This window comes from Girardinichthys multiradiatus, chromosome 22, assembly GCF_021462225.1.
Source record: "Girardinichthys multiradiatus isolate DD_20200921_A chromosome 22, DD_fGirMul_XY1, whole genome shotgun sequence".
NCBI lineage: Eukaryota > Metazoa > Chordata > Actinopteri > Cyprinodontiformes > Goodeidae > Girardinichthys > Girardinichthys multiradiatus.
This window is the reverse complement of record NC_061814.1, coordinates 6440446-6461813: the sequence shown is the minus strand read 5'-3', so window position 1 is coordinate 6461813 and position 21368 is coordinate 6440446. Positions and strand designations below refer to the sequence as shown.

General features: G+C 39.7%; 1 protein-coding gene across 2 annotated transcripts; it reads right to left on the bottom strand.

The window, feature by feature from the left end:
• Positions 1-4152: 4152 nt before the first annotated feature.
• rbm34 (RNA binding motif protein 34) lies at positions 4153-15309 on the bottom strand. Of its 2 annotated transcripts, none has more exons than XM_047351693.1 (11): positions 15149-15309; positions 14766-14922; positions 11759-11883; positions 11388-11598; positions 6102-6161; positions 5973-6016; positions 5348-5431; positions 5173-5236; positions 5049-5091; positions 4846-4964; positions 4153-4658 (listed from the first exon to the last, which is right to left on the bottom strand). In XM_047351693.1, the coding sequence occupies exons 1-11, from the start codon at positions 15169-15171 to the stop codon at positions 4341-4343; spliced, it is 1248 nt and encodes a 415-aa protein (XP_047207649.1). In that variant the 5' UTR covers positions 15172-15309; the 3' UTR covers positions 4153-4340. The 2 variants fall into 2 exon arrangements, with proteins under 2 accessions (XP_047207649.1, XP_047207650.1); XM_047351694.1 differs by having other exon boundaries at positions 11490-11598.
• Between the last annotated feature and the right edge of the window lie 6059 nt (positions 15310-21368).

Genomic DNA, 21368 nt, shown 5'->3' with positions numbered 1-21368 from the left:
GTGTTTTACCTGTGGAGAGCCGAAAAACGCCGCCGACGTCGACTTCCCAGATTCTTCAGGGACGGGAACAGTTCGGAGATTACCACCACCTACTCCAGGAGCTGCGTCTGGATGACGGTCGATTTCAGCGGTACTTCCGTCTATCCAGGACCCGGTTCGAAGATCTGCTGTCCCGCGTTGGGAGACAAATGGGCCTCCGGGACACCAACTACCAGCACTATATCCCTGCTGCTGAATGCCTGTCCATCTGTCTTCGGTGAGTAAATAAATCTCCGCTCAGTAAAAAAAACCAGCCGATTTTTAATGTCCACATCTCCTAAATATAAGATATTTGTGCCTAAACATAACTAGGCCAGGTCCTTTCTGTACTTGTCTCAGAAATTAGTTGAATCATACAACTCTGGCTTGCCGCACACCGCCACTATGATCCGGTCCTCCATCTTCACTGACAACCACTTCTTCTCCGCTGCGGTCTTTTACCCTACGTCACAGCCACATCCAGTCCCCGATTGGTTGACGCGACGCGAATTTAGGAAAAAGTTCAGATTTTTCAAATCATCCATCGCTCTCGCTCCACTCCCGCGTCCTTCGTCTCCTTCGCACCGCGCCGCTCCTGAACGCGCCTCTAAATAACATGTAAATCGTCCGCTCCTATCGCAGAATCCGCGTTCGGTGTGAAGGCACCATAAGAGAAGATGATGCAGCAGCTCACCCTAACAATTACCAGGAACAAACTTCCATCAGAACGAGGTCCAATCTCTCCCAGAAGCTGTAACAAATTTCCATCAGAACCAGATCCAAACTCCATCAGAACCTGGCAAAAAGCTCCATCAGTACCAGGAAAAACTCTCCATCAGAACCTTGTACAATTCTTCATCAGAACCAGGTACAAACCTGTATCAGAACCAGGTCCAAACTCTATCAGAGCCAAGGAAAATATCCATCAGAACCAGGAAGAAACCTCTGTCAGATCCAGGTCCAAACTCCATCAGAACCGGAAAAAAACATCCATCAGAACGTTGTACTAATCTTCATCAGAACCAGGAAGAAACCTTAATCAAAACCAGGTCCCAACTCCACCAGAACCTGGCAAAAATCTCCATAAAAACCTTGAACAAATCTTTACCAGAACCATGTACAAACATCCATCAGATCAGGTCCAAGCTCTATCAGAACCAGGTACAAATCTTCATCAGATCCTGGAGCCCTTTATCAGAATCAGGAACAAACCCCCATCATAACCAGGTCCAATCTCTATCCGAACCAGAATGAAACCACTACTCTGTGACTTATAAGACCATCTTCATAGGTCCCAAGGGAGGATCAAAACGGCGACCATTTGATATCAGCTACTTAAACAGCTTCTACTGCGGTTCCAACACCTGAACAGGAGTGAATAATTTTAAAGGGCAATATTATTGAATTTTGAATATAAAGCTGTAGTAAGCATTAGCATTTTAGCTAATACATTGCTTTTTGCATAGTAGATGGGGTAAATTAATATCAGCCTTCATGCTAGTTATAGCCAATATGCTAATGTTAGCATTTTAGCTTTTCTTTCTCCTCTCTTATCTCTTAGCTGAAGAACACATTTGCCTTTTTTAGGCAATTTGTTTTTGTGTTTCTTCATCATATTTGTTTTAATTCATTCTTTTTAGGAATTTTCTGCCATTTTTCATATATTTTAGCGCTGACTTCAACTTTTTAGGCTATATTTATGCTTCAGTCTATGCTTTTTCAGCTCATCTATGGGCAGCTCTTTCCTGCTTTTTTAATGTTTTTGTCAGTTCTTGCATTTCAACAACTGTTTCAACAAGTAGTTTTGAGGTAACTTTACCTTGTTATGCAGTTTTATAGCTAATACAGGTCCTTCTCAAAATATTAGCATATTGTGATAAAGTTCATTATTTTCCATAATGTCGTGATGAAAATTTAACATTCATATATTTTAGATTCATTGCACACTAACTGAAATATTTCAGGTCTTTTATTGTCTTAATACGGATGATTTTGGCATACAGCTCATGAAAACCCAAAATTCCTATCTCACAAAATTAGCATATTTCATCCGACCAATAAAAGAAAAGTGTTTTTAATACAAAAAACGTCAACCTTCAAATAATCATGTACAGTTATGCACTCAATACTTGGTCGGGAATCCTTTGGCAGAAATTACTGCTTCAATGCGGCATGGCATGGAGGCAATCAGCCTGTGGCACTGCTGAGGTCTTATGGAGGCCCAGGATGCTTCGATAGCGGACAATAGCTCATCCAGAGTGTTGGGTCTTGAGTCTCTCAACGTTCTCTTCACAATATCCCACAGATTCTCTATGGGGTTCAGGTCAGGAGAGTTGGCAGGCCAATTGAGCACAGTGATACCATGGTCAGTAAACCATTTACCAGTGGTTTTGGCACTGTGAGCAGGTGCCAGGTCGTGCTGAAAAATGAAATCTTCATCTCCATAAAGCTTTTCAGCAGATGGAAGCATGAAGTGCTCCAAAATCTCCTGATAGCTAGCTGCATTGATCCTGCCTTTGATAAAACACAGTGGACCAACACCAGCAGCTGACACGGCACCCCAGACCATCACTGACTGTGGGTACTTGACACTGGACTTCTGGCATTTCCTTCTCCCCAGTCTTCCTCCAGACTCTGGCACCTTGATTTCTGAATGACATGCAAAATTTGCTTTCATCCGAAAAAAGTACTTTGGACCAATGAGCAACAGTCCAGTGCTGCTTCTCTGTAGCCCAGGTCAGGCGCTTCTGCCGCTGTTTCTGGTTCAAAAGTGGCTTGACCTGGGGAATGCAGCACCTGTAGCCCATTTCCTGCACACGCCTGTGCACGGTGGCTCTGGTTGTTTCTACTCCAGACTCAGTCCACTGCTTCCGCAGGTCCCCCAAGGTCTGGAATCGGCACTTCTCCACAATCTTCCTCAGGGTCCGGTCACCTCTTCTCGTTGTGCAGCATTTTCTGCCACACTTTTTCCTTCCCACAGACTTCCCACTGAGGTGCCTTGATACAGCACTCTGGGAACAGCCTATTCGTTCAGAAATTTCTTTCTGTGTCTTACCCTCTTGCTTGAGGGTGTCAATAGTGGCCTTCTGGACAGCAGTCAGGTCAGCAGTCTTACCCATGATTGGGGGTTTGAGTGATGAACCAGGCTGGGAGTTTTAAAGGCCTCAGGAATCTTTTGCAGGTGTTTAGAGTTAACTCGTTGATTCAGATGATTAGGTTCATAGCTCGTTTAGAGACCCTTTTAATGATGTGCTAATTTTGTGAGATAGGAATTTTGAGTTTTCATGAGCTGTATGCCAAAATTATCCGTAATAAGACAATAAAAGACCTGAAATATTTCAGTTAGTGTGCAATGAATCTAAAATATATGAATGTTAAATTTTCATCATGACATTATGGAAAATAATGAACTTTATCACAATATGCTAATATATTGAGAAGGACCTGTAGTCTTCCGGCTTAAACATATCAGTTTTTCTTTGCTAATGTTTCTGCTCTTTCTAATTTATCAGATTTCAGCTGATATTCTGCTGTCAAATTTAGCCACTTTCCTGCCAGCTTTCAACAGTTTAGCATTTATGTTTTCTTCTAATTCATTACATCTCAGCAGATTTTCTGCAGTCAATTTCAGCTTGTTTCTGCCAGCTTTCAGCTAAGAAAATTCAGCTTATAGCATTCACACTGCATTTTCACAGGAAATGCAAACTTTTCTAGTTTCATTAATATGGCCTGTCTATTTTGATGACATAGTCTTGATTTAAACTCAGTCACTGCATAACCTTAGTCCAGATGTGCACTGGCTACTTAATTCCGGACCAGGGAAAAGGTTTTTTCTTGTGGTTTTCTTCACGTTATACAGCATAGCAGATATTCCAACTGTCAAGCATCAAAAATGGAGGGATGGTGATTTTGTTTGTTGCCACTGGACATTTTCTTTCAGCCTAAATGGGGCTGAAAGAAAAAGGGTATCAAGAGATTGATGTAGTCAAAGTGCAGACCTAAACCTGTTTAAACCAAAATTAAAATGCATTTGTCTGAAGAGAGCTGTGTTCGATTAGACCTACTCACTAACCCCATCACATTATTGCAATTACATATACTGCAATCATATAAGCACATATTATAAGCATAAAATTTGACAAAATGGTTTTATTCAAGCACAATTCATGATTAATATTTTTTTTTAAATTTATTCACACAAACTTTGTATTTTGAGAATACATTTTCAAGTCATTTGTCTAGACAGAGCATTGCATAAGAGTTGTTTGTTAGGAAAAATCTCAGTTTATTTTGGTGTAATTAAGGAAAGTATTTTGTTATTGTCAGTCATTCAGACACTGGATGTGTATTTTTTTCGTTTTTTTTTTTTTCTTTAGAGCTTTCTTTTTTTTTTTGTTTGGATCCACCATCTCTCCGTTAAAAGAGTAGAGATTATTTGGTTTGGATTTTAAAGTTGTTTGACCAGGTTCCTCTACCCCTCCTGAATTGTGTGCAGCATTTTGGCTGAAGTGCCTCAGTGTTCCTTTGCCATTGGTTTTATTCTTCTGTTTCTCCTTTTGCAGCGATCTCTTTACACGAATGGACCTACTCTCCAGCTTTGAGCCATTCAGTGCTAGCGCCATCTGTACCGAATCCACATTCTGCATCAGGGAGAAAATTAAATCAATTATTTTAAAATATTTACACCGTAAAACATTATTTTGGAAATTTGCAATTCATCAAACTGATTAAGAAACTGTAACTTTGTTACAATAAACCCAAAGGGCCCAACATTTGATTAGGTATAGCCTTCGTAATAGTTGCCTTATACTGATTGTTTCAGTGCACCTCAAACAGGATGTAGCCGAATCCTTTCCCGAGTCCAGACTTTGGGTCTCGCACTAGTCGCACTGCCTCCACTTTTCCACACTCTTCAAAATGCCTTCGAAATGCAAACTCCTTGATATCTACAAAGATGCACAGATAGCAGAACAGATATGTATAATGTGTATAAAATTGTATCATCTATTTGGTTTGGCACAGCATCTTACCAAATGCCAGATTCCCAACAAAAACTGAGCGCTTGTGATCATGCTGCAAAATAAGAGGAATTGTCAACAACTGTCAACAGATCCACAAAGTGTGCAGGTGACCTGTAATGTCGGCAGTACTTACTGATGAGTAATTAGCCACTCTGTCCACTCGGATGTGAAAGCCTTTCTCAATCTCCATGCCGTTCCTGTGAAGACAGAGTACATGACCCTTTGTTTGCTTGTTGACAGTTTGCCATTCAACTTCATTAATTGCTCAGCAGCACTATTAAGCTTCAGGCTCCAATGAAAAGTGTCACCTCTCCAGAGCTTTAGCAACTCCCGCTTCATTTTTAAACACCAGATAAGCATTTATGCTTTGCTTCTTGGGATGAACTTTGCGTCTGTAAATGTAAAAATAGTTTACTGAACAACAGGCAATTAAATAATTCCAACTTGTTTGTAACCTTTTTAGAAAAGCAAAATTGGAAGAAAGTGTAACGATACAGAAATCCATAACAAAACAAAATTTTAAAAAAAGTAAGGTGCTTTGAGGACATTATACATAATAGTTTCCTTACCTGTTGTAAGACATATGGCAATAGGTTTATGGCAATGGAACAAAGCCTCAGTGTGGTGAAAGACTAACAGCTAGCCAGACAGACTGTCTGTTTTGGTGATATCAACATTTCAAACCACTAACACGGAAGGTTTTCAGAACTGTAAGAAATGCTATAATAAACGATTTAAATGTTTTTACTTTTATACTAACTGAGACATCTATGACATGTTAGTTGAAAGTTGCTAAAGGAGAATCTGACATGAATACATCACATTTAATGTTTCCTAACTTACAATACTGTCGCTGCATTATGTAAATAAAATGCCAGGTTCTTCTAGGACAGATAAAGCTGTAAAGTTCTTATATTTTAAACAGGAACTTACTTAATAGTTGCTTCTTTGCGAGACATGGAGGGATCCTCTCTGACCTGCAGTGATTAAAATATAATTCCAATAAGAGAATGTACACCAATTTTACTGAATATAAAAAGTTTGAGTATTGACTTCCTTTACCACAGAGCGAAACCGAACAGATTCAATCGGTCCTTTATCTCTAAAGAGTCTTCGCAGGGTCTAAAGAAAGTACCAAAAAAAAAACCATTACACATCAGCTCCTTCACAAAATAATTGACAAAAACAAGACAAAATAATCTTAATAAATACCTTTAAAAACTGCCTAGTATTTTATTTGCCTTTTTACTGAAAAAGAAACCTGAGGTCACATTACCACTCCTCCACAGGTTCTAATGTGGTGTCTGTGTCCAGGACCCACCAACAGGAGGAAGCACAGGCATAAATATTATTATAAAAGGTAATAAAAAAAGAAATAGTGTTTTAATTTAATTCAAGCTTTAAATAAAGCATTAAAAAAAGACTAAATGAATCAATTTACACATATAAAATCCAGTCATATTGGCAGATTAGATGCAATGATAAACTGTCCATTCTAAAGAAAGTCTAATTATGACTATAATGCCAGTTGATAACTATTTAAGGAAGCCTACCCAATTGCACTGAATTGTAAACTGCAATTGCAAACAATCAGTGTAAGCAGCCACCTGCTGAAACCTTCAGAAATAAAAAAAAGGTGAACAGACCAGTAGATCCACGGGATAAAAATACAAAGAGCAAACCCAACCCTAGCCTCTGTTAACCTCGTTACCTTTGACCTTTTGCCCGTGACACAGGCAATAACTGCTCTTAAAGCAGTGAGATAGATTGGCAGACTATGTTGCCTGGAATATGTTTCTTTTGGTCCAGGTTTCAGGACAGTTGTTGGTCAATAAACTTGTGAGTGAAATTTTAAGATATGCATACTTGTCCGACAACACAACAACTTCGCATCGTTTCTGCTTCATCACTGACAGAGGACCACTCTGAGCAGAGAGCAGCAGGAGGCTGGCAAGGACAAGCTATTTTTATCTGAACTGAATAGGTTCACTGGTGAGCTGTCACTTACTAATATTACTAAAAAATTAGTAGAATAGCTTTTTAGAGATGTGTGATGATGAGATATGCACTGGCGATGTAATTTATTTATATTTAAACTTTTTAGGCATTGTTTTGGGTAAAAATGCAGTTATTCATCTGACAATTAGCTGTTTTAAGGTTAGAATGAAGTAAATAGCCTGTCACTAACCAATAGTTATTTATATTATATCACATCTCTGTCACAATTTCTCTCAACTTATAATGTAGGTTTTATGTCTCAGTTTATTAAGATATGATTTTATAAAAAAAAGAAATTTCATTCTTCCAAGACATTTATAATGAGTAATTTCTTGGAACTTGATTAGATAGTATGGGGGGAATTTCCAACTTAATAAATAATGTATGTCTGTGTGCTGCACTACCTGATTTTGTGAAACTGTAAAAAAAGGTATACGTTTGAATGATGTGCTGACTCTCTATGACTGTCTCACACATGGAGGCTACTGATAGAGCACACTGCCTCACAATTACACAACCAGAAAGTATTAAAATAACAAGCAGCAACCTGGAGTTGGCTTTTAATTATTTGGACTGAAAAATAAAAATAGCTGTAAATAAGCTGTGAAATAAAACATTAGCTCCCTCACATCATTCCTGATAGATTATAGTTCTACACAGAAAATGTATGTATGTATTGACCAATTAAACCACTCCTGCTCCATAGAAGTGTGGGATTAGTAAAAATGAAACTGGACTAAGAAAAACAATCCTCATAGTCCAGCCTGCAGAGGCTCTCAATGTCTAATTTTCTCTCAATTGACTTCTGTTATTCTGAGTTATTGACTGAATAATGAGAAAAAAAAACTTTAATTTTTAAATATTTTTTATATTATCATTCTTCACAGGGTTTTTAAGTTCAGAGATGCTTTGTAAAGAAACATGAAACAAACAATGGAGCTCCTTGAAGTAGTCAAAAGTTGGGGATTGTTAGGGAAGTGTTGGTCTAATATGTGTCAGCACCTGATTTTCGATTTATTATCTGCAGTTCCATGTTAATGTTTGATACAACAGTGCTGCTCTGAACGGGCCATTTTCACACCCACTGTAAAAACAATAAATCCAGGCTGCTTTATTTATTTTTTCTTTAAGGTTGTAGTTAGCCCCTCTGTTTACATTTTTAACAATATAAGTGTGTTACAAAGTTTCCCCATATGCATGTAAAAGTATGTCCTATGATGAAAGGAGTCCTACGGAATGAAATTCTGATCACAATAAAACATTTAATACACATATGCATGGTGTTGTGTTCTATATTATAGTTTTCCTTGGATTTGATTGAACTGTACATCAGAATGTTTACTATTTTGTGGTACATTAAACTGTAAAGGCTGTGAGAGCTTCTTGCTAATATACCACCCTAGAATCTGGTTATATTTAATTCAATTCACTTTTATTTATATAGCGCCAATCAAGGGTGTAGGAATGAGTTAAACATTGGGGGGACATATTGGAAACCTTACAGATCCGTAAATAGTTGAACATGTTTTTTTGGTCAAAACTTCCTCAAACCATTGATGTCCCTAAATGGCATTATGACATAAGGTCAAATACAGTATCAGGGTTTGACTTGCAAAAGATAAAAAAACAGCATCTGTTGAGGCTTCTCCTATACATAAAGACTTTTAACAACTGATTTGCAGATGTGTTTAGGCTCATACACTGTCAAATCTGCATAACCCAACCGACATTAAAAGTGTTCACTGATTTTTTTTTTTTTTAGACTTCAACTTTTTTTGCTTCAACTGCCTCACTACTTATGTGACATTATTACGCATAATATCAAATGTAATGTCACACATGTTAAATAGTTGAGTATCATTAGGTGTTGACCTCATGATGTGTAACTGTTACTCACACTGACGTTACTCTTTTTAAGAAAACAAAGTAAGTCCTGCTATTGTTTAAGTCTTTTCTTTGGTGGTGGCATTTTGCTGAAATAAGATGACCAAACATTTGGATGGGGTTGACGTTACTTGGGAACAGGGACAAAGTTTGCAGTTGAAATAATGGACGAGTACCCATCTCAGGATTAAGATGACTTAGGTCAAAAGATATGGTTTCTAAATATTAACAACAAGACGTTAAAAACCAGTTATATTCATGAAAACATTCCCTACATACAGTTTTACCTCATTCAGAGGTCTCTGATCAAATTGTTTCTGTAGCGCCCCCATCAGCCTTGCTTCCCAAACACTCAGAGCAGCTAAGGGAGGAGGTGAACCAGTGACAATAAAAGCACGTGAGGTAAAAATGTAAAAACAAAGCATTTTTCTCCTCTGCGGAATAACTTTTTGGGGAGACAAATGCACCTGTCTCCAATATTGGGGGAGACATACGCCTATGGTTCCAATTCACAACACAAGGCACTTTACAAAATCAATTCAATCAAATCATACAGATTTCAAATTGGGTACATAAACTCCAATTAATCCCAACTATCAAACAAAATTGAGTTTATTATTCAAATTGGTTGAAAAGTTTTCCTACCTAAGGAAACCCAGCAGATTGCATTGAGTCAGTGACTTGCAGCATTCACTCCTGGATGAGCATGTAGAGACAGTGGACAGTCGTTTGCATTAACTTTGCAACAGTCTTTCATATACTGAGCATGCATGTAGCAACAGTGGAAAGGAAAACTCCCTTTTAACAGGAAGAAACCTCCAGCAGAACCAGATTCAGCGTGAGCAGCCACGACTGACTCGGGGTTGGAGAGAACGGAGCAGAGATACAAAAAGAACAAAGAAGCACTAATCCAGGAGTACTTTCTATGGTAGAGAAAAGTAAAAGATTAATGATTGTAGCTCCTTTTGTGCCTACATCTAGGAGTGAAAGAGAGCTAAGCACATAAAGTCTGATGCTGTTTTCAAGTCTGGAAGATAAAAGAGAGCACATACAGTTAGTCACAGTACAAGCTCAGCCAGTAGCTATGTCTAAGAGAGATACAGGGTTTAAACATTGAAAGACAGGACCAAGTGTATCATCTGCAGAAGGCGAGCATTAAGTTTTTGGCAGCAGCAGCTTGGACGACGCCCCCCTCCAGGAAGGTGCCAAAGCTAAACACAGAGCCAGGCTAGATGTAGCTTCTAGAAAGAAAAAAAAACAGAGAACATTAGGTTACGAGCTAAAATAACAGAAAATAACGCAAAATTGGAGAGTAGTATGATAATGTAGCACAGAGAGTGAAAGTAAGCTGCTGTCCTCCAGCAACCTAAGCCTATAGCAGGATAACTACAGAGATAGCTCAGAATAACCTAAGCCACCCAAACTATAAGCTTTATCAAAAGGTAAAGTTGTTGGCCTAGCCTTAAAAGCAGACAGGGTGTCTGCCTCACGGACTAAAACTGGGAGCTGGTTACAGAGGAGAGGAGCCTGAAAACTAAAGGATCTGCCTCCCATTCTACTTCTAGAGAACATAGAAAAGTCTTTATTGTCATTGTACTGGGGGATACAACAAAATTGAGAATAGAGACTCTAGGAATCACCAATAAACCTGAAGTCTGAGAACAAAGTGCTCTGTTAGGAATATATGGAACAATCAGATCTCTCATGTATAATGGAGCTTGTTATATGTCCCCTTATTTGACTTTGAGGACCTGCCCCTTTAATGGTCTCTGCACAGCTCTGATCAGTAACCACAGTGACATGAAATGGCAAGGAAATCATAGTGAGATATCACTCTTCTCACTAAGGAGAAAATGTTTTAAACCAGTGCGTTATTGACCAATAAGAACCTTTAGTGAAAACTGTACATCTTTGATTGGAACATAGATGTTCGGCTGAATTACATAAAAAAAAGTATGAATCAGGGCAGCTTGGCCATGAGGTCCAAGAGAAGTATATTAATAGTTATGCCTATAGCAGCACAACTATAGATATGTCTCAGAAAAAGAAACTTGATCTATATCTATCTCAATCAAAAAGCAAAAAGATATATTTGTTACATAATCAATAGTAAACCTGTCATCTGACAGTGCAGTGCACGGTTGAGAATGCGTGGAACAATCTGAACAGATAGTATTCACTGTACGATGGAGTTTGATCACGCAGGGCTTTAAATTAAAGAAGAATTCTGGATTTAACTGAGCCAGTAATGTAAAGCTAAAATTGGATAAATATGAGTTAATCTCTTCATAATTTTAGTGTAGCATTTCAGATCAGATGAAGGCAAACTGGAATGAAAACTGCAACTGTTTCTGCATCACTTTGAACGTGTGCTATGTATAGGGTAATGCAGAGAACAGTACTTAGTTAAACCTTCAAACTGAAGAATGCTGTCAATTAATGCACAAACTGTGAGTGTACTGATACCTTTAATGTGCAGCTTATTGGGAGGTTACCAACAAACACTGTCCTTTTCATCTTTAAGGCTTCGTTTTGTCTGTTGACGTTCAGTCTCTGTCGCTTCATTACCCAGTTCTCTGCACTGTTTTCTCTGCCCGTCTCTGATGCTCTCCTCCTTTTCTTCATTGACTTTTCTTGCCCATGCTCGTCACTGTCTCCTCTTAATAAACTGCTCTCTCTAAAATCCATGCAGATAAGCAAAGAAAGGAGAAAGGAGACAAAGAAAGCACAAAGGTTCTGTGATTCTTTTCTTTTTGGTTATTGGAAAGTTTAGAACAATGAAGGAAGACCTGAACTATAAAGTACATAGATAAGGGAATGATGCCTAAACCTCCCACCTGTTAAGCAGTTCCTGCTCAGCCACTGATGTCTTCCTGGGGTGCCTGGTCTTCTGCTTGACTTCCACATTAACTTCTAAACTACCTTTCTGCTGCTCATCCCTTTCTGTGCTCTTTTCATTAAGCTGCCATAATAAAAAATAAAATCAGAAGAATAAAATCAGAAGAACTGATCATATCCAAACATGTCATTTTCTTATTTTACCCTAATATACTAACAAGAAGAGCTAGAGTTGTCAATAGCCTCTTGCCACTTTTGATTCAAACATCTTACAACTGTGTCTTTATTTTGTCATAGTGTTTCTTTAAAAACCTAGTCTTCATTACATCTTATGTTGACCCTTATGTACCAGAAACTTTGACCTCAAAACCGACTGTTATTAAAGATGTCTCAGGGTTCCTGTTGCTCCATTGTCAGCAGATAAACAAGTTTAAGAAACATAACAAATATAACAGATTTCACAGTGCTGAAAGTGAGATTGAATTATGTTCTACAGATGCAAGAGTTTGTTTCATTTTATATACTCGACCACATGTGGCTCTTGGGGCACGGCCAGGCACTGCCCAAACAGGCAACAGGACGGTACCTTTCTGTGGGGCCAACAACTGCAGAGAGACAAGTTGAGGTCGGTTGCAATGTAGGGTGGGTAACAGGCAAAGACAGGAGGCAAAAACCGGAGTGAATGCTGGGATATGGAGTCTCACTTCACTGGTGGAGATAAAGTTAGTGTATGAGGTTGAGTGTTATCAACTAGATATAGTATTTTACCCAGTGAATGAGTGGACTGCCTCTTTGAGTTACAGGAGGGAAGGATCTGTCTTTGTTTATGTACCAAACAAGGGCTTCTCCTTTATAGATTTATGCATTTTTTTGTTATTTGATTTCTGTGCTAGGCAAGGGATGTCCATAACTTCCTCATGGTTTTATCTTTTCATTCATAGGTGTACTTGGTAATAGGCCATCTTGGGGCAAATGTCGAATACTTTTAGACCTGCAGGGTGACCTCTTGGACTGTGGGGTGAAAAAAAAGGAGCTGAGCTTTTCAGTGACAATTACCTGGTGAAACAGATGCGGTTTTCAGGGAGGTTAACAGGTGGTAAGAGTGAGCGGGTAATGTCTGGCAGGGTAACCTGTTCTGGCGATTTTCAGCTCACTCCTCCATGAGAATTTCTGATGTCCCAAGGGAGATGGAATGAGAAGGCCATGTTCAGGACCTGTTGCCTGAAGATCATTGATGCTTGTCATAGTAACAACCAAAGACCAACTTGCAGAAAGCAGAGATGATGGATACTGTTGAGCTGAAGAAAGAGGCCTTCAGGGTTTCATTGTTTTAGGGGACTCCCGAAGAAACTGACAAATACCAGGGCCTCAGAAGGAAGGTGGCTTCTGTGTTAGCTGAAGAAAACACTTGGAAATGGAAGGAATTTGGAATGACCATAACATGAGACCTTCAGTTGGCTTCGAGGAAGCTCTGGAAATTTATTCTGCTACCCAGAAAGGTATAGTAGGGAGGTTGGAGGAGGAGATTACTGACCGATCAAAAACTGATATTTAAAACACAAAAGTCAGGCTTCTGAAAAGTATTCCCATTTCTATGCACTCAATATTTGTTTGGGCCTCCTCTTGCGTGAATTACTGCATCAATATGAGGCATAGAGGCGATCAGCCCAGATTGCTTTGAAAGCTGCCTTAAGGTCATCTGCCTTGTTGGGTGTGGTGTCTCTCATCTTTCTCTTGACAACAGCCCATACATTCTCTATGGGGTTAAAGTCAGGGGTGTTTGCTGGCCAATCAAGAACAGGAACACCATGGTTATTGAACCAGCTTTTGGTACCTTTGGCAGTGTGGGCAGGTACCAAGAAAATCCAGTGGACCAAAACTAGCAGATGGCACTGCACCCAAAACAATTCATTGACTGTGGAAAGTTCATACTGGACTTTATGCAACATGGGTTCTGTACCTCTCCACTCTTCCTCCAGACTCTGGGTCCTTGATTTCCAAACAAGAAATTACCTTTATCTGAAAACAGGACTTTGGAGCATTAAGTCCAGTCCAGTTCCTTTTCCACTTAGCCCAGGTAACCCCCTCCCTGCACATGTGACTTTTGAAACATTTCTTTCAGTTGTTTGTATCAAAACCATGCTGTGTCTGGAGAGGCGAGAGCAGAGTGGGAGAGGGAGGAGAATAATTGGTCTCTTGGGTTGTCAGGGCAACAGAGTCAACCAATCACAGTGAGAGGTCCGGTTTTCTCTCGGTTTTTTGTCTCTGCAGTTCCTTACGGCGCAACAAGCTGGGTTAAGTTCATTTTGTGAGACTTTCTAATTTTGTTTTGACTCATTTTCTCTTCCTTTTTGATGAGCAAAGTGAGAAACACTAACAGAACGTTGCACTATTTATAAAATTATTATGGCATTGATATAAAATTATAGTACAAATGCATGATCTGGCTAACATTTATATGCAAGACCTGCTTTGCTAGGCTGTCCAAAATACCGCCACCTGCTGTACAGAAAGTGGAGACAAAATGCTATTAGGGTTGCCTAACATTAGAGCAAACATTGAAGCAAATCTTGTTTTTTAGATTTGTGTGCAACCGGTTTCTGTTATTCTGTGTATTACATTTCTTTATTTTGGTAAAGCCTTGTCTGACAATAAAATGTTACCAATAAAAGTACCAGCTTAAATATATGCTGATAATGCTGATCCCCTGCATATATATGAGAGAGATAAATTGTGCAGTTTGAGATAACTCAGCAGGTGATCGTTGGTCATTCAGCTGTGAAACTAGTTCCACGTCTTCTAGAAAATGGGTGACACCATTAACTCGGGAGTGCATTTTTCCTCCTTTTTACAGTTCAAATAGGCAAGAAGACCAGATGAACATTTTGGGACTTAGGTGTTTAAGGGTTAATTCTATTTGGTATTCAGTTGTATCTGAAGAAAACATAAAATAACTAAAAACATCCCCAAAAAATTTTCAATAAAGTGGATAAAGGTGTCGTTTACCTTGGAAACGGGCTGACACAGAGGAAAAGAAGCTGGTAACGCAGTCCCGAATAATTCCGACAAGGATTCAGACGCTTCAGAGCTGTGATGGAACAAACTGCCTGATACCTGACCGACAGCATATACCGATGATCGTTGACTGAGCAACGATGTTTCTCTGCAGACAGAAAAACAAAAAAGTTTAAAATATGTAGCATTAAAAAAAATTCAAAATGGGGTCACACTTACCAGTGACAATGGTTGTGTGAGTGTGTGTGTGTGTGTGTTCCTTTGTCCCGTGTTCATTCGCCGAAGCATGGTGTTAGCCAGAAAACCTGAGTCTGAACCCACGCAGGAGGGTGTGCAAGTTGCTTTTATCAGAGAACCACGATGAGTGAACAAACCTGTAATGAACTCTCTTCTTCATGGCTTCTTCTGGATCACTGCAGTCAAAGCTAATCGTCTTATCGCAGGGTTAAACATGTAATGTTTACGGTCACACAAAACACACAGCACCACGTTCTGTTTAGGACCTGGAAGTGTATCTTCTTTGTTTATTGGCGGCTGTCAAAAAACGAATTGGTGCATTACCGCCACCAACTGGAATGGAGTGTGGACCAGAATGTCACTTAAAGATTAGATCATATACAGGTCCTTCTCAAAATATTAGCATATTGTGATAAAGTTCATTATTTTCCATAATGTCATGATGAAAATTTAACATTCATATATTTTAGATTCATTGCACACTAACTGAAATATTTCAGGTCTTTTATTGTCTTAATACGGATGATTTTGGCATATAGCTCATGAAAACCCAAAATTCCTATCTCACAAAATTAGCATATCATTAAAAGGGTCTCTAAACGAGCTATGAACCTAATCATCTGAATCAACGAGTTAACTCTAAACACCTGCAAAAGATTCCTGAGGCCTTTAAAGGTCCCAGCCTGGTTCATCACTCAAAACCCCAATCATGGGTAAGACTGCCGACCTGACTGCTGTCCAGAAGGCCACTATTGACACCCTCAAGCAAGAGGGTAAGACATTCCCCAGGTCAAGCCCCTTTTGAACCAGAAACAGCGGCAGAAGCGCCTGCGGAAGCAGTGGACTGAGTCTGGAGTAGAAACAACCAGAGCCACCGTGCACAGGCGTGTGCAGGAAATGGGCTACAGGTGCTGCATTCCCCAGGTCAAGCCACTTTTGAACCAGAAACAGCGGCAGAAGCGCCTGACCTGGGCTACAGAGAAGCAGCACTGGACTGTTGCTCATTGGTCCAAAGTACTTTTTTCGGATGAAAGCAAATTCTGCATGTCATTCGGAAATCAAGGTGCCAGAGTCTGGAGGAAGACTGGGGAGAAGGAAATGCCAAAATGCCAGAAGTCCAGTGTCAAGTACCCACAGTCAGTGATGGTCTGGGGTGCCGTGTCAGCTGCTGGTGTTGGTCCACTGTGTTTTATCAAGGGCAGGGTCAATGCAGCTAGCTATCAGGAGACTTTGGAGCACTTCATGCTTCCATCTGCTAAAAAGCTTTATGGAGATGAAGATTTCATTTTTCAGCACGACCTGGCACCTGCTCACAGTGCCAAAACCACTGGTAAATGGTTTACTGACCTTGGTATCACTGTGCTCAATTGGCCTGCCAACTCTCCTGACCTGAACCCCATAGAGAATCTGTGGGATATTGTGAAGAGAACGTTGAGAGACTCAAGACCCAACACTCTGGATGAGCTAAAGGCCGCTATCGAAGCATCCTGGGCCTCCATAAGACCTCAGCAGTGCCACAGGCTGATTGCCTCCATGCCACGCCGCATTGAAGCAGTCATTTCTGCCAAAGGATTCCCGACCAAGTATTGAGTGCATAACTGTACATGATTATTTGAAGGTTGACGTTTTTTGTATTAAAAACACTTTTCTTTTATTGGTCGGATGAGATATGCTAATTTTGTGAGATAGGAATTTTGGGTTTTCATGAGCTGTATGCCAAAATCATCCGTATTAAGACAATAAAAGACCTGAAATATTTCAGTTAGTGTGCAATGAATCTAAAATATATGAATGTTAAATTTTCATCATGACATTATGGAAAATAATTAACTTTATCACAATATGCTAATATTTTGAGAAGGACCTGTATGTCCCAAATAAATCACTTTCTCCTTGCAAAACTGCAGTTTATCCCTAGAGGCTTTGTGCCCCGTCAGGTAGAGATGTTTCAGAACTGTTATAGTAGCTTCCTCACAGTGTTGTTGAGTGTCTGAAGCTATGAGAATATCATCTACATACAACAGGACTTGACTATGTTCAGGCACCTCACAGGTGCTCATAGAGTATCTTAAGGCTTGTGTATATACATGTGGACTTTCACTGAAGCCTTGTGGTAGTCTGGTGTAAGTGTATTTTTTCCCTTTAAACCGAAAGCCAAATAAATGCTGTGACTCTTCATGCAGTGGTACTGTAAAGAAAGCATTGCTAAGATCTACCACTGAGAAATATTTTTTATCTGGAGTTAATGAATGCAGTAATGTATGTGGATTCGGGACGTCTGGAATCGCATGTCACACTATTTTATCGGTCTAAGATCCTGAACCATCCTCCACTTTCCTGTGCTGGCTTCCTGCACTGGAAAGACAGGTGTGTTGCATGTAGCATCAGGTGCTTCCCTTAATATTCCTGACTTCAACATATTCTGTATTACTGGCTCAATACCCTCTTCAGCTTCTGGCTTTAAGGGGTACTGGCGAACTACTGGCCGTTCTTCAGATATTAATTTAACCTTATATGGTGGAAACCCCTTTATAAGTCCTACATCAGTCGATGATTGGGACCACAGTTCAGGTGGGACAGCAGCTAAGGCAGGGTGCCTGTTGCTCTCTTTGCTTTCAGCTAGGCCCTGTATTTGTCACTTTGCCTCATCCAAATGTGTCTTTGGATGAACTTTGACTATCCACCCTAGAGTGAGTTTCCAGATTCCTGTGTTAGGATCTACTTTCCAGTCAGAGCTTGTTAATGCCTCATATCTCCCTCTTTATACGCTGTATAAAGTTTTCTAATTCTTTCCACTGACCCCCCACACGTTTAGTTAAGGCGTCCCTTAAATCTAGTGAATTATGTGCTAGTATGTCAACATTATCATCGCATCCAGTGAAACCTCCTGCTACTCTGCACCAGCGATGACCAAACAGCTGGGTAAAACACTGGAGCATCTCTCTGCCATTAAGATGAAAGCTTCCTCTGAGTTCTGTAATAGCGTCTAGAAATTCTTCCACGCCTTCTTGTATCAATGGGATACCTTTTAAAGCAGCAGTTCTGTCTTCCTGTGTCCATGGTCTATATACTAGAATAGTTGGCGGCTGTCGGTGATTAGCGTCACCTATGTTTGGATTTGCTACCTCAACTAGAGGGAATGTGTCTCCCTCTAAATTTATTTCAGATGGATGAAATTTCTGTTCGTGAGCCACTAAGGCTTCGCCTGGGTACATGCTGGGGGTAGTTTTCTTATTTTTACTCCTAGTTCGCACTCCTGTGTCCCACCAGGAATTAGGAGACCAGGGCTCACTAGAAGAGCTCTGTTCTTCTGTTTTAGAAGGATCACTTAATTTTTCTTGTTTACTTATAGGAGTTGTAGGAACTGCTACAGCTCCTTCCATCTCTCCTCCAATTTGTTGTGCTCCAGCCTCCTGTCCTGCTTCCTGCACGGCAGGGGGCTGAACACCTCGCTGTCTGGATGCGACCACTGTTTCCTCATGTGGGCGCACCAAGACTGCAGCTGTCAGCTTCTCCTGTCGTTTCTCCTTCTTATCTTGCCTCTGCATGTTTCTTAATTTACTTTGTTCCAGCCATTTGTCTGAGAATTTATACTCGACCTTTCTCTGTTACCTTTTTAGTTGGTTTCTTGGTATTCATTATTTCTAATTTTAAATCCCTTTGCAATTTTAAGATATCGTTAATATTTAGTCTACCCAAGAAACCATGTTTTTTATTCCATCTATGACAGATCATACCTGCTCCTTTTACATAATTCTCCATAAATTTTACATCTCCTTCTAAGTTAATTAGTTTACTTTGTTTTTTCCCCATGATGTTTAATTTTAGTTCACAATACTATAAATGTCCCAGATAGAATTTCACTGGCATGAGATTCAAGGAGAGGACATTAACACGCCCTTCTACTGCGACTAATTCGCAGCGGTGTTAATTTTCTGGGATTAAACACGACCTTTATCTCCAAGAATCACCAATACGTCTTTCTATTCTGGGCAAAAGAAAACACAAGACCAGCAGACTCCTACTAAGATTCTTCCAAAATGCTTAGTCTTCCAAACACACAAAACACAGTCACACAGTTAGTATTTTAACATATTTATGTCCCTTCAGCAATATGTATGGTCGACCTAGCTTAGTTTATGAGCTCTCTTTATTATTCAACACTTAATTTCATTCCCTTCCGGCGGAATGTTACCAACCATATTATCCAGTTCACTTTACGGCGCCTAGTCGTTTTTAATCTCTTTACAGCGAGATAACTACCCAAATTTATCACTATTTCTTTGCAGCGAAATAAAACCTTTCCAATGCAGTGTCCTTAACCGGCGACACACTACCAAACGACTTTTAAGTACTTTTCTTCTTTCATTTATATAGCGCTTACTCTTATCTCATGTATTGTACTTTAAAACTATCTCACCTCGGAGTTGACTTCTAGGTGACTCTGTCGGACCTCCAGAGTCACCTGGCATCGAGCAAGACAATAATCCACTGGCCAGGTGCGAACGTCACACACCGGGACTTTCAGCCACCAGTCCTAGATGCAGCTGTGCGGCAGCGCTTAACTCGACGTCAGGCTGTTCCCGGAGATCCGCCAGTCACTGCAAAGAAAGATAAAATCAGTTTAGTTCTTATAATATCCGGCTCGAAGGACCAAATTAATGATAGGTATTATTTAGTCAACTCAGAGGTAAGGAACGACACAGAGTCAGTTATACTTGCGGCAAGGGTAGCTCTGCAACACAAACTACAAAGTATTAACACTCCTCCCTCTTTATTTATACATGCTTGGTCACACACAGTTCAAACAATATTCAAGGTGTGTGTGTGTGTGTGTGTGTGTGTGTGTGTGTGTGTGTGTGTGGGGTCAGAAAGGTTAGGGTTCATGTGTCTTGATTATAAACAAACAGAGGAAGTGGGAAGTGGGGACCTGGTGAATAGCCCCCAGATGCTGCTAGTAAAATAATAAAAGAATAAAAGCATAACTCATTCTTGTGACCATCTCCCTTCCAATAACATGTAAGGAGGGAAAAGCCCTTAGATGAGTAATAAACAATACAAAAAGTCATAAAAACCCTAACAAATGTTAAAATTTCTTTTGGTTCTCTGAATGCCAGGGGCTTGAAAGAAATCGTTAAAAGAAAAACTGTGTTCTTATTTAGTAAAGGGCAAAAAATACATTGTTTATTTCTACAAGAAACTCGTTGTTCGGATGTGGACCCTTATTTTTGGATGAATCAGTGGGGAGATAAAATCCTGTTCAGTCAAGGCTCCATCCGTTCGGGCGGGGTGGCGTTATGTTTCAATAATTTTCCAGGAAAAATTATTACACACCGGACTGATACTGAGGGACACTGGCTGACAGCTGTAGTGAGAACTGATGATTTATTTATTATTTTGTTCAATGTATACGGGTATAACAATGATAAGCAAAACAGAGTAATGTTAACTGACATAACAAATGTGATTTCAGAACTTAAAATTCGGTATCCTACTGATTATATTTTGATGGGGGGTGATTGGAACATGACCCCCGATGAGTGGTTGGATAGATGGCCCCCAAGGTCTGGAAGGCCACAACATAACTGTATAATGAATGATGAATATGATGATTTATGATAAATAATAATCTGAATGATATTTGGAGAGTAATGAACCCAGGATCACAAGGTTTTTCATGATTTAAGCCAAATGGAAATTGTAAATCTAGAATTGACTTTTGGCTATGGAGTGATACTATATTAAGTCATACATCAAAAACTGTAACTTCAAAAGGAGATATTAATAAATGGGAATTCCTAAAGTTTAAAATAAGAGAATTTAGCATTCAATTCAGTAAAAACATCAATCACTAGGAAAAATAATATGAGAACAATCTTTTGAAAGAAATGCATCAATGTTGTGTCTAACATTATTTAAATAGTGAAGAGAAAAGTGGAATTGCAAACTAAATTAGATCAATTATATTTGGACAGAGCTCATGGTGCCTTTGTAAGATCACATGCAAAATGGATTGAGGGAGAGGAAAATAACTCTTCAAATTTCTTTAATTTAGAACGGAGCAGACAGCAAAGTTGTCATATCCTTAGATTATTGTTTGACCCACATGCAAACCACACTCAGGAGGCAGGAAACAGTTTATCAGGTTTTATTTATCTGGTCGCGTTCATAGGTGCACAAGAAGCATCGGTCAGGTCTTGCAGGGGCCCCAGATGCTTGGTAACTTCTGGAAGAAGAGCGCAGGTTGGTTAATTCAGAGTCTGGTAGAGAATAGTCTCAATAAGTATCAGCCTGCTTACTTGTTGGCTGGGATGTTTGGAGCAGGGAGGGATCTTCTAAATCGGGGCTTTGGGAGCA